This window comes from Artemia sp. Qi Xiang Cuo, chromosome 13 (assembly GCF_049724085.1).
Source record: "Artemia sp. Qi Xiang Cuo chromosome 13, ASM4972408v1, whole genome shotgun sequence".
Lineage (NCBI taxonomy): Eukaryota > Metazoa > Arthropoda > Branchiopoda > Anostraca > Artemiidae > Artemia > Artemia sp. Qi Xiang Cuo.
Window position 1 is genome coordinate 29468363 of NC_142806.1, and position 13351 is coordinate 29481713.

Consider the following 13351-nt stretch of genomic DNA (forward strand, 5'->3'; position numbering starts at 1 on the left):
ACAATTACTTCAACAAATAATCCTGTAGGTTTCCTAGAACAATTAATGCTACTGCATGTTTGAATAACGATCACAATTTCCAATATGGTCTTCAGGCTTCTTGCGGATTAACTAACCGAGGCAGTACCAGATCTTTGATTAAGTGATCTGCTGCCAAATCTTAGGAGTTCACTCTTACTTCGACAAATAATTCTAGAGGTTCCTTAGAACTAATAACGTTAATTCAAGTTTCAAAAACGAAATTCAGAGATAATTTTTCGGGGATTCAGGTTTTCCAAGATTATCAACACGGTCTTCAGATTTCTTGCGGATTACACAACCTAGGTGGCACCATTGAGATTTAATTTAATTATTTGTAACAAAATCATAGAAGTTTATTATTCCTTCAACAAATGATTCTGTAGGCGTTGTAGAACTAGCAATGTTACCCCAAGTTTCAACATTGAAATCCGTGAATACTTTCTCAAAACTTTCAGGTTTTGCAAATCTATCAATTTAGTTTTCAGGATTCTTGCAGATTAAATAGCCGAGGTAGCACCATTGAGATTCAATTTAGTATTCTGCAGCAGAATCATAGCAGTTTACAATTACTTCGACAAACAATTCTGTAGGTTTGGTAGAACTAGTAATACTACTCTAAGTTTCAATATTGAAATCCAATGAAACTTTTTCAGGGCTTCAGGTTTTTCAAGATTATCAATATGATCTTCAGATTTGTTGCGGATTACATAACTGAGGTAGCACCCTTTAGATTCAATTTAGCCTTCTGCAGCAGAATCATAGCAGTTTACTATTACTTCGACAAACAATGCTGTAGGTTTTGTAAAACTAGTAATACTACTCTTAGTTTCAATATTGAAATCCAATGAAACTTTTTCAGGGCTTAGGGTTTTTCAAGATTACCAATATGGTCTTCAGGTTTCTGGTGGATTACATAACCGAGGTAGCACCATTGAGATTCGATTTAGCTTTCTGCAGCAAAATCATACCAAGTTTACTATTACTTCGACAAACATTTTTCAGGTTTTGTAGAACTAGTACATGTTACTCTAAGTTTCAATATTGAAATCCAATGAAACTTTTTCAGGGCTTCAGGTTTTTCAAGATTATCAATATGATCTTCAGATTTGTTGCGGATTACATAACTGAGGTAGCACCCTTTAGATTCAATTTAGCCTTCTGCAGCAGAATCATAGCAGTTTACTATTACTTCGACAAACAATGCTGTAGGTTTTGTAGAACTAGTAATACTACTCTTAGTTTCAATATTGAAATCCAAAGAAACTTTTTAAGGGCTTAGGGTTTTTCAAGATTACCAATATGGTCTTCAGGTTTCTGGTGGATTACATAACCGAGGTAGCACCATTGAGATTCGATTTAGCATTCTGCAGCAAAATCATACCAAGTTTACTATTACTTCGACAAAACATTTTTCAGGTTTTGTAGAACTAGTACATGTTACTCTAAGTTTCAATATTGAAATCCAATGAAACTTTTTAAGGGCTTCAGGTTTTTCAAGATTATAAATATGGTCTTCAGGTTTCTTGTGGATTACACAACAGAGGTAGCACCATTGAGATTCGATTTAGCCTTCTGCAGTAAAATCATACCAGTTTACTATTACTTCGACAAAAAAATTTTCAGGTTTTGTAGAACTAGTACATGTTACTCTAAGTTTCAATATTGAAATCCAATGAAACTTTTTCAGGGCTTCAGGTTTTTCAAGATTGTAAATATGGTCTTCAGGTTTCTTGTGGATTACATAACCAAGATAGCACCACTGAGATTATATTTAGCTTTCTGCAGCGGAATCATAGGAGTTTACTATTACTTCGACAATAATTCTGTAGGTTTCGTAGAACCAGTAATGTTACTCCAAGTTTCAACATTGAAATTCCTGAAAACTTTTTCAGTGCTTCAGGTTTTCCAAAACTATCAATATAGTTTTCAGGCTTCTTGCAGATTGAATAGCCGATGTAGCACCATAGAGATTCAATTTAGCCTTCTGCAGCAGAATCATTCCAGTTTACTATTACTTCGGCAAACAATTTTTTAGGTTTTGTAGAACTAGCAATGTTGCTCTAAGCTTCATAATTGTAATCCAAAAGAAAGTTTTTCAGGGCTTCAGGTTTTTCAAGATTATCAATATGGTCTTAAGGTTTCTTGCACATTACACAGCCAAGGTAGCACCTTTGGGATTCGATTAAGTCATCTGCAGTCAAATCATAGGAGTTTACTATTACTTCAAGGAATAATTCTGCTAGTTTCACAAAACTAGTAACGTTACTGCAAGTTTCAACAACAAAATTCAAAGATAATTTCCCTGTGCTTCGGGTTTTCTAAAATTTTCAGGATCGTCTTCAGATTTCTAACGAGTTACATTGCCGGCGTAGCACCATTCAGATTTTTGATTTAGTGATCTGCAGCCAAATCATATCAGTTCACTCTTACTTCGACGAATAGTTCCGTAGAACTATTACGGAACTGCATTTTCTGTATAACTAGTAATGTTACTGCAAGTTTCAAAAACAAAATTCAGCAAAAAAAAATTCCGGGCTTCAGGTTTTCCAAAATTTTCAGGATGGTTTGCAGATTTCTTGCGGTTTACACAACTTAAGAAGCTCCATTGAGATTCCGAGTTCAGCAGCCAAGTCAGAGCAGTCTATTATTATTTCAAAAATTCGAAGAAGATTTTTCGGGGCTTCAGGTTTTCCAAAATTTTCAAGATCATCTTCAAATTTCCTTCGGGTTACATAACAGAGGTAGCACCATTGAAATTCTGACTTAGAAAACTGTAGCCAAATCATATCAGTTCCCTATTGCTTCGCCGAATGATTCTGTAGGTTTCGTAGAAACAACAATGCTGCCTGTAAGTTTCAATGACAAATTCCAACAATAATTTTTCATGGTTTCACGTTTTCCGAAATTTCTGTGTATTTCGCGGATGATCCTCGGAACACATGTGTCACACCGAGTTATACATTTGAAATTTTGCCTTCTGGCTTTTTATCACTTTTCAGTAGATAATTAATACTTGACATACTATTTTATAGTTCAATACTGGAATTTTGAAGATACGAATGTAATTAGAAATTCAGGAGTTGATAAACTGCAGCGAATTTTTACTAACCTTCAACACATGACGACGCTTCGAACCTAAAAAAAGAATAAATTTTTAGTCCACGTAGAGATACTAAAGACTATAGCATGAATAACTATAGTGTATGTTATATGCAGTATTACAGCTTTCATTAGGGGTTAGATAGACATAACGTCTTTTTGTACGCTTTAAGAGCGTAAACACACAAATGATAAGCTGATTTTTTTCTTTACAGAATAGAGGGTGTTATTGACGAATCATTCTAAATTTCTCAAACATGGACACTGACGGAAGACAATTTGTTTTTTCAATTCATCAAATAGCCTACTAAGCCCACTAGTAACTCCACAAATCTTATCTTAAGGTCAAAATTCAGCAAAAAAAAAAAAAAAAAAAAAAGAAAAAGAAAAACACTCAAAATGAGAGTTAATCGAGAAATAAAACATCGTTAAAAAGCTGATATATAGACCTAATTGCATAAATAAAATCTTTTTGGACAGACACTAAGTCTGTTCAGCCCTTTAGCTTCAAACCATTTACAAGCTATTTATGAAAGCCAGATATTTTCTATTATTCTTGCTTGTCTTCAGGTCCAGCGAACTTTGATCTTGTTTTGAATCTTGGGTTTACAAGTCATATTGTCGGTTTTAGCTTCCCTTGAACCGTAGATCGTATTTAGGATATTTTGTATTTACATGATATTCCTTCATAGAATTTTTTATCAGAAGTCTAATTTTGTTCTTTGAACAATGTTTTCATACCCCAGCATTTATTTCAGCCCCTTTTCATGAGAATGAAACATTTAAAAGAAAGATTTTTTCTTCTCTTTTCTTCTGGAAGCACTAAGTATGATCTTGCATTACAACATGAAAGTTCCCTTGCCTTTTTATTCAATTCAAACTATCCAGATAAAAGAAATCGAAAGAATTTAAGATGAATAAAAAATATACTTTATTTTAACACTGAACTCATCATTAAATCTAGAACACAATGATATATTTTACTTTATTCAATAATTTTTTTTTAACTTTTGTTTTTTACTTTGATTTTATTTTTATAAAGATTCAGGTTTTGGGTTGTTTCTTATTTTAGTATAAGCAGGTTCTACCAGAAGCCAGTAGCAGCGGTTTAATTTTTGCAGAAATGTAAAAAGTCAATTTTGACATCTTATCTTACCATATTAGCTAGGTTAAGGACATGATCTTTTAACTCGCTTTTTCTCAACTTACCAACTTTTTTCGTTTATGCATTTATAACTTAGATCAACTTGAGATCTATGTTATGTAAAGTCCAATTCTTTTTGCACCCATCGTTTCACTTATAATCAGAGATTATTCAGAGAAAAATTATTTTCTGCTTTTTAGTCCATTCTAAAAACAATTTTAGTTATATATATGTATATATATATATATATATATATATATATATATATATATATATATATATATATATATATATATATATATATATATATATATATATATATATATATATATATATATATATATAATATATATATTATGTATATACATTCTTTTTTTAACAAACAAACAAATTTAACTGTCCGTGCACGGAGAGCCAAATGTTCATTACGGCAGTTGTAAATACGATTATGGAACTATGGTTAATTACATTACACTAAGTATATTACTTACTCTTTTGGTCACCTCCTTCTCCGGGGCCGGAAGGAAGGATCTCCCCCTCTTCACCCTTCTCCCCTTTTGGACGTTTCTCCTTTGGCGCCTCGGTTTTGTTGGACTTGTCCTTCTCATCCCTTCGGTCTGATTTCTTAGACTCTTTCCTAAAACAAATATAATACAAGGTTACCTTTTTGAGATAACAGAACAATAATGCCTATTCTCTTGAGACAAAGCGTATGAAAAATTATTTACCAGTTAAGAGTACCTAAAGGTGAACATATCCCGTCTCACACCGATAGAATAAGCATTTTTTTTCTATCTAAAGGCTAGTGTGGATCCACTGATAGAAAAAAATACGCAGACAATTCGATCCGGGTTGCACTGAAGTTACCCTTGCCAACAGTCTTAAAGGCGACATCAGCCTAGATTCAAAATCGTGCATGCCCTTTGCTTTAATAGCTACTAAAAGTGAATACTAAAACAACTAGGACTCAATCCAAATGGACTTTGTCGTATAACACATTTCAAACCACATATGTAGAGCAAGTCCTGTCATTACCCGACTAGAGCATTGTCACTAGTTCGGCAATTCCAGGTTATTACGAAACGACCCCTTTTTTTCTATAAGATATGTTGGTCCTTTAATGTGGGAAGGTTTACCTCAGGGTGTTTCGACAGTCAACGACCTACATGAATTTCTTTCTCGGCTGATTATAATGTTTTTATTTTGTATTTTTTTAGGAAGGGGACGAGGAGATCGAGCAAATGAAGGATTCTGTGTTTTGTGTCTTCGACATCCAGTTAGGTCGTGAATAGTTATCCTAAATTTGATTTTTTTTTTTTTGGGGGGGGGGGGTAAGGATGGCTGGTAGTAAGTATGTATGTTTCGTTATATAAAGGGTAATGTTTACCCATACAAGTTTATACGCTTCAGGTTTGTTGTTAATTTGTTTTATTTCTCTTAATAAAACCCTTTTTCTTAAAAAAAAAAAAAACGTTTCTACTTTTTCTCCTCAGAAAAGTGAAGACAACACTAAGAACAGATATTAAACATTCTGGTAAAATAAATACTTGAAATAAGTTAAGAAATGAGAGAAACCATGGTTAGTTAATAAACCATGGAGACGTAATGTTAACTTAGCCTAGGAATACATGAAGACAAAGAGGCGATGATGGATAACGAGAAGAAGAATCAATTGAATAGCTTCATTTAATTGGATAGTACCATTAATAATGATAGAGAATACAGTGTAGATATAAAAAGTAGAATAGCCAAGGCCCAGGATATTTTTCACAATTGAAGAAAGTTTGGAGGAATAGGTAGATAAGTCTGTGAACCAAGATTGGAATATTGGACAGTACGGTAATGACAGTGGCCAAGTATGGTTCTGAAGCAGAGTAACTTCAAAAGGCAGAGGAAGATTGGTTAATGTTTTCCAGAGGAATTGCCCATGGATAATTGAAGGTACCCGTTTGACTGATCAGATATCAAATAACAAGCTGTATGAAAAACGCAGCCCTATCCCACTTTGTAGAGCTGTAATGAAAGAAAGGATGAAATGGCCAAGGCACGTTTTACGGATGATATATTGATGAAGATCATTCTTTTTGGCCATACATCAGGGGCGAAACTAAAAGCAGATCGTCCCCGAACGGGATGAAACCAGTCATAAGGAAGGGTTTAAATTGTAGAGGGGTGCGAGCAATGGGAGAAGGTAAAGAGTAAAACCTTGAATAGATTGGAGTGGAGGAGGACCAAGCACAGATATGTTGATTTTAACTGGCTTGGTGATCCAATGAGGCGTTAGTAGTAGTAGTAGCAGAGTAAGAAGCTTTGCTTCCAACAGACTAAAAAAATTAATAGCAATCCTAAACTATGGTATAAGAAATCCGAATTGATCTTCAGTTATATTTTACAAATGTAGGCCATTGAAGACCTACTTCAATGGCCTCTAATTTTGGGTGCTCCAAAATGATCTTTCCTTTTAAAATATCTAACTCTGAATTTTTAACACGCTGTTTTTGCTTTAAAGATTGAGTAAATAAAAAAGACAAAATCTACAGGAGAGGGGGAGGGGAGAGTTATCGTCGCAAAGTTTTAGGAACTTTGGTACATTGCAGGAGGGAACAAAAAAAAATTGGTCGGTTTTTCTAAACACTTACTTTTTTACTATATTAGTTTCTGTGCCCTCATCATAGGCGCCCATAAGCTGAATTTTAGAGGGGGCTTCCCTGATCTAATCAGCACTTCCAATGTTGTATAATAGAAATCTCAATACAAAAATATAAAAATATAAGGCAGCATCATTCAGCCAGGGGAGGCTGGAGCCCCCCTCTGCCCCCCCCCCATATGGGCACCCATGGCCCTCATACAAGGATCGTACAGCACCAACAACTTTTTTTCGGTATAAATATACACATTTTACAGTAAAACCCGTCTTAGACGGGGCATCAGTGTTAAAAACAGAATATAAACTAGACCAAGCCAAAAGAAGAGAAATCAATGTGCAACGTGAAGTAAGTAGATAATAGAGAAAACTTACACGTCCTTCTTTGAAGTGACTTCTTTCCCGTTGGTTCCACTTAACGCTGGTGCTTCTTGTTCTAAAAAGAATATAAATATTATGATACTCTAGGTTAATTCTGAAATCAATCGTATGATATGTTTTTGTACTAGACTTCCACTGCTGTTTGTAAATTATTATTTTGACCTTGTATAGTTAATAATCTTATTTGAAAGAATCTTTATTGCATAATCCTAAATTTTGAACAGATTTTTTTAAGAAACAGATACATAAATAAAAATAAGAAAAAAAAATTAAAAAATAAAGATACAAAATTCAAATTTAATTTCAAACGGGACTTATGAACTGGAAATGAACTAATTTTGTGCAAGATTTTACCCGGAAAATGAACACGAAATCGATCACGAATAAAGATAAATGAGGTCAGATATATCTGCCTATATAAATTGTAATGTCGGTAAGTCTGAGAAAACCCGTTGATGAGAAACCTGTTTTTCCTATATATTAGTACACCAAAGGTATAGAGCCAATTAACAAACAATGCTACCTCAGGGCTGCCACAGGTTCAAGTGGTGAAAAATAGGGACTTGGGGACCTCTTTTTAGTCGAAAAAGGGACCTCTCTAGGGACTATTCTGGATGCAAAATTGACTCCAAAACTCATTTTCCATAAAGCTTTTGAAAGAAAAACCAGCGAGAAAACAACAAATAAAACTTGACTAGGAAAAAAAAAAATTCGAAAGATCATCTGACATCTTTCCATGACCAGAGGCCAAGTAATAATTAAGAAACCGACGACCTGAGAATCATCATGCCATGGGAGGAGCTTTACTTTCGAATACAAAAAAATCAAATACAAAAATATGATAAAAGAAATAAGGGTATGGTGACTAGAACACACAACCTATTTGTTTCCATTTTTTGCACTGCCTTCTACTGGTCAGTAACTGTTTCTTTGACTCAAAACTCTGCTGGAGCTTTGAGTCCCATCTATCATAACCTGCGCTAGCTGTATCTTGACCATGTGCTTCTTTTCAGAGCCTTTTTTGAGCCGGTTATGAGCTTCCTTTAATAACTCGTCTTCAGCCTGTTCCCTGAAATCCAAATTCTCTTATTTCTTTTTCCTTTGTGTGCAACAAAGTGGCACCCAGAAAAGAGCTTTCTAAGTAATTAACAAAGCAAACCAAACCTTGCTGCCTCCTAGCCTATTACCTCCAGAGGCAGGAGGGGTCACTTATGCTCTGTCTGCTCTGTCCAGACAGTAATGCTGTAGCCTATGTAACAACAAGTTTTGTCTTTTTCAGACAACCCAAAACAGGTTCCAAGAATCAAAATTGAAACTAAAGTACTGAGAACCATATACTCACAGGTATTGGCAGCATTCAGGATATGGAGTTTTAAACCAAAGCAAGAAAAGGGACTTACGGACCTTTATCAATTTAAGGGACCAATAGGGATCACTTGATTTCAGGGACTAAGTGGCAGCCCTGCTACCTCAGATGGCAGAGTATTAAGTCCCATTCTCTGGGTCGTGGGTTTGGGCTCGATGTAAAGCTTTTTGTCCGTCGTTAAAAACTGAATATTTAGAACATGTTCTTTTTTTGGGAACAGTCGCATTTGTGGAGAATAAAAGTTGATATTAGGGTAATTTACCCGTGCAGATAGATGAAAATTGATTTAAAGGGAAGCAGGATCTTTTATCTTCGTAAATGAGAATGTACAAAGTTATAGTTCTACTAAAATCCATATCGGACTAGGATATCCGTGAAGATGGATGAAGAGTTGAATTAAAGAGGAAAGGGAGGGGATATTCTCTCGTCGCAAATGAGAATGTCCAAAGTTATAGCTCTACTAAAATTGATATTGGATTATTTTGTTGGTGCAGTGGGGTAAAAAAATTGAACTAAAGGGGAAGAAGGGGGAGGGGGCATAGGAGAAGAATTAATAAATAATTTCAAACTTGTAGTTTTGCATAATTCAATAAAGCATTATTTAAATTTAGCATAAAAAGCGGATAGCTTGTCGAGCAGCTACCCCACTCGCCCTCTCCCATATGTAGGAAAATAATATATATTCCTTTTAAGATTCAGCAACGCTCTTTGCTTTCATTTGAAAATAACTTGTTCAAAGATCTTATTTCAGTAACTTATCTCGTTCTTCCTTAAAGTCGATAAATAACAGCAATAATTACGACATTTATCATTACCCAATTACATAAAAAAGATAAATAGGAGATTAAAACTAAGAAAAAAGACGAAGAAAATCATAAAACACAATTGAACATCAACAAAAATATTAACAGAACAAACGGATCTAACCGTGGCAAGGCGACAAGCGCTGACACCGTTTTCAATAGCCTATTGTCCAGCCCAGTCAGCTTCTAAATAATTTTCGGCAAAAAACACTTTTTTCGATTCCAATACCAAAAAAGATGATAAAGAATAAACCCAAAGATCCAGTGGGTAAAAAATCACTAATATCTTTATTCTTAAAGAATGAATAAATCCCATAAAAGTAAAGATCAGGATGGTCAGAACAGATGGAATTAAACTTACCAAGGGTAATATGATTAAGTGACTGAAGGTGTATTTCTTGCTTTCTTCATTAAAGCTTCTTGCTTATGTATAACCTGTAGTTTGGATACAAAATGATTTTTCTTGGCAGCCTTGTACGAAATAGAAAACAGTTTAACAAATACATGTGAATAAGCGAATAATAAAAATAATACCTTTTTTAGTAATAGGAGACTGATGACCATTCGTAATCACATCAGTAGTTGGTGCTGCTTTAGGGACAACCTGAAACACGATCAATACATATGAGGAGCAAAAACAAAAAAGCACTTAAGCTATAATAACAAAATCCAGTGTTTTCTTAAAAATTAATGGGGGTAACATGATTACCCCATGATTACCCCTTATTTTGAATTTGAGGGCAAATATTAAAAAAATGGCAGGGTGAAATACGTCCACTTATATTTGTATATACATGAAGTCAATTTATTTGAACATATTTCACAAAATATTTGATTCTCCTTATTTTAGCAAATACTTCAAAATTCAAATACTTCTTCAAAAGAAACGTTTTGTGTATGGGCCTAGATTATACTGTAAATATTTCTTGTCAAACCTGAATGGAATCTTCTTACAAAGTGGCTACCATTTTGAATTGTCGATAGGCGGAGTACTGCAGAGTTTAAATCAATTGGCAAAAAACCCACTGTGTTACCCACAAGACATTTGTTGGCAAAGTTAAACACAGGTTCCTGCAACGCTTCACGTTGTCCAAAGTATAGTAATTCTAATTTTTCATATTGTTTTCGTTACGGAGAAAATACAGCTCAATGTTGATTTAGATGTTCTAGAATTATGCGAAAACATTTAAATATACATCCTAATCAAAACTCTTCTGAAAGATACTTGAAATAAATCTTTATCTTGCGGATCAATCCATGGGCGCCCATTAGAAAGGGGGGGCAGAGGGCTCCCGCCCCCCCTGGCTGAATGATGCTGCCTTATTTTTCTATTTTTTCTGAGATTTCTATTATATAGCATTAAAAGTGCCAATTAGACGAGGTTTGCCCCTCCCCCCTGGTATTCAGCTTATGGGCGCCCATGGATCAATCGTCATCTTATAAGTGACAATAAGTTTGATGGGACATCAAACCAGAAACTAATTCTTGCGCTGATAAATTTTTTTACGAGAAACTTTGACCTGACCATGCAACAGCTATTCTTCAGCAAAAAAGATATTTTGAATACAGGGCCATAAACTAGTCTGCATAAAATTATCTTTTACATAGTCAATAGGCTACCCTGTTCGGCTGTCCCAATATATACCCATTTTAAAGCAAAATACATTATAGGTTTTCCTTTTAGTAGAATTAATTTAAAAAACAGCAACAACATTTTTCTAACAGAAGTAAGAAGTGAAGTTGCAATTTAAAACAAACAAAAATTATTGTTTAACAGATTACGCAAGATATACCTACAAAGCTAGCTCAAATAAAGGGACTCGGGATAATTTCTAATATTTGTAAAATTTCACGTTTTGTGAATGAAAGATGCCAGATTGCCAAAGATAGTTCTTTTCGGCGATCCATCTAGGCTCTAGGCCCAAATAGAAAGAACAGTGTCCCGAAATGGATTGAGGGAGTAAAGAGTGAAGCTTTGAATATATTTGGGTGAAGGAGGGGTGTTGTATTGGCCTTGGGCGGCTTGGTGCTATAGCGAACAATTAGTGGTAGTAAAAATTAGGACTTCACCCAAAAAAAAAAAGAAAAAAACAAAAAAAAACATATTGCTTTAGGAGCAGAAAATCCCATTAGTAGCCACCCCTTATAAGGCCCTCAATAGCGTTTCACCGACCATGATATCGATAACTTTTAGCATAAAACTATAACTCTAAAAAAAAAAAACTCAAGCAAGCTCATTTTTAGAAAAGCGCTACCTTTTAGAATCCTACAAATACTGGACCTACAAAAATAGTTTCTTCATTCATTTGAGATACGAAACGGGACGGAAAAAAAATTTCAGATAACGAAAATTAGTGAAGATGACAGAGGGTCTTATAGTAGAGCATGACTATCAGGAAAAACAGCCCTCAATAGCCTTTCGCCGACCATGATACCGATAATTTTTAGAATAAAACTATAATTTAAAAAAACCTCAAGCAACACCTACAAAAATAGCCCCTTCATTCATTTGGGATACGAAACGGGTCAAAAAAAATTCAGATAATGAAAATTAGTGAAGATGAGAGAGGGTTTTATGGGAGAGCATGATTATCAGGAAAATTCTATATACAATTCTAGATACATACAAAGAATATCTGGCAATGAGGAGGAAAATTGATTTCGCATCATTGCTTTTACCTTAGGTTTGTAGTGAAATGCTTCCTCACGAATCATGAGATGCTTCCTAAGCTTCAGTTGTCCCAGATAACTTTGACTCAGGGTAAATAAATCATCCCTCTTTCCTTTTTCCCTGTTTTTCAGGTCTTCAACCTTTTTCTCCAGATTAACATAAAAAGGATATTGAACAGGAAACTGATCCAGGATACTTTTCAAAATGATCAGTGAATTTCTGACAGCAACATACATGTTTGACTCAATGCCAAGTGAAATGGCCTGAAAATAAAGAAAAAGTTTTAAGGAAAGTAAATTAAAGTTGGAAACAGGTGACTTTTGAGACCACGGTCATAACAAATTAAAATCTGATAAAACTCACAACCTTCCCAGCCACTTTCAGCTAAATAAAACAAATTAACCAAAAAAAAAAATAAAAAAAAAAAAAAAAAAAAAAAAAAAAAAACTAGTTGTCTACATTTTCTATCAGCTTCTGGGTAAAACTATATCCGTACAAAGAAATTTTATGAAATAACTTTTGAAAAAATTTGGTAGAGGAAATAAAATATAGCTACCCAAATTAATGGGAGTTAGCCCAGTTTGCCATAAATATCTTTTTTTTCCGAAAAGACCCAGTAAAAAACCTGAAAGCGTTACTGAACAGAGAGTAAAGCTGATTTGAGAACGTTGGGGGGGGGGACTGGTTCTTTGCTCTTTTTTTGCTTGAACTTGTAAAAAAAAATCTATGTAGACAAAAAAAGTACAAATTACTAGCATTTAAGGTTTGCTAACTTTAGAAGTTGGGCCGAGAAAACATCTATAGTAGATTTAGTATGAATGGGGTACTACTCTTAGCTATCAATTTGTTTGGTGAAGTTCCTTTTCTGAGTATATTACTTGATTCTTACACAAACAATAGCGTGCTTCGGATATCTTAGCAAAAAAATTAGTGTGCCACTTGAGGGAGGGCAATAAAGGTCAATTCTTTCTGGTGGTGTATTTCAATCTTCCTATCCCATTTATTAAATCAGGCAATTTAAGAAATAATAGCCTAATCAAAAATTAGAAACTATTCAAATTCAAGAGTAACAGTTAAATCTACATTAAGGAAGAATCTCAGGTGAATTTCTTTTGTTGAAATTATTTTCGGGGCTTCTTTTCTCTCTTGTTCTATTTGTGTTTCTATTTGGAGAAATTCCTCTGACTCTCTTCTTAACATTAGAAACGACAACTGAAAATAA

At 34.3% G+C, this 13351-nt stretch overlaps 1 protein-coding gene across 1 annotated transcript in view; it reads right to left on the bottom strand.

Annotated features, from left to right (window-relative positions):
- Positions 1 to 13351, bottom strand: part of LOC148945164 (THO complex subunit 2-like) — a 144880-nt gene that overhangs the window by 46528 nt on the left and 85001 nt on the right. The window contains exons 18-22 of the mRNA XM_089099403.1: positions 12138 to 12392; positions 9993 to 10062; positions 7284 to 7344; positions 4756 to 4901; positions 3131 to 3156 (exon numbers count right to left, since the gene is read on the bottom strand). Of these exons, the coding sequence (XP_088955529.1) occupies positions 3131 to 3156; positions 4756 to 4901; positions 7284 to 7344; positions 9993 to 10062; positions 12138 to 12392 (558 nt within the window). The remainder of the gene's footprint in view (positions 1 to 3130; positions 3157 to 4755; positions 4902 to 7283; positions 7345 to 9992; positions 10063 to 12137; positions 12393 to 13351) is intronic.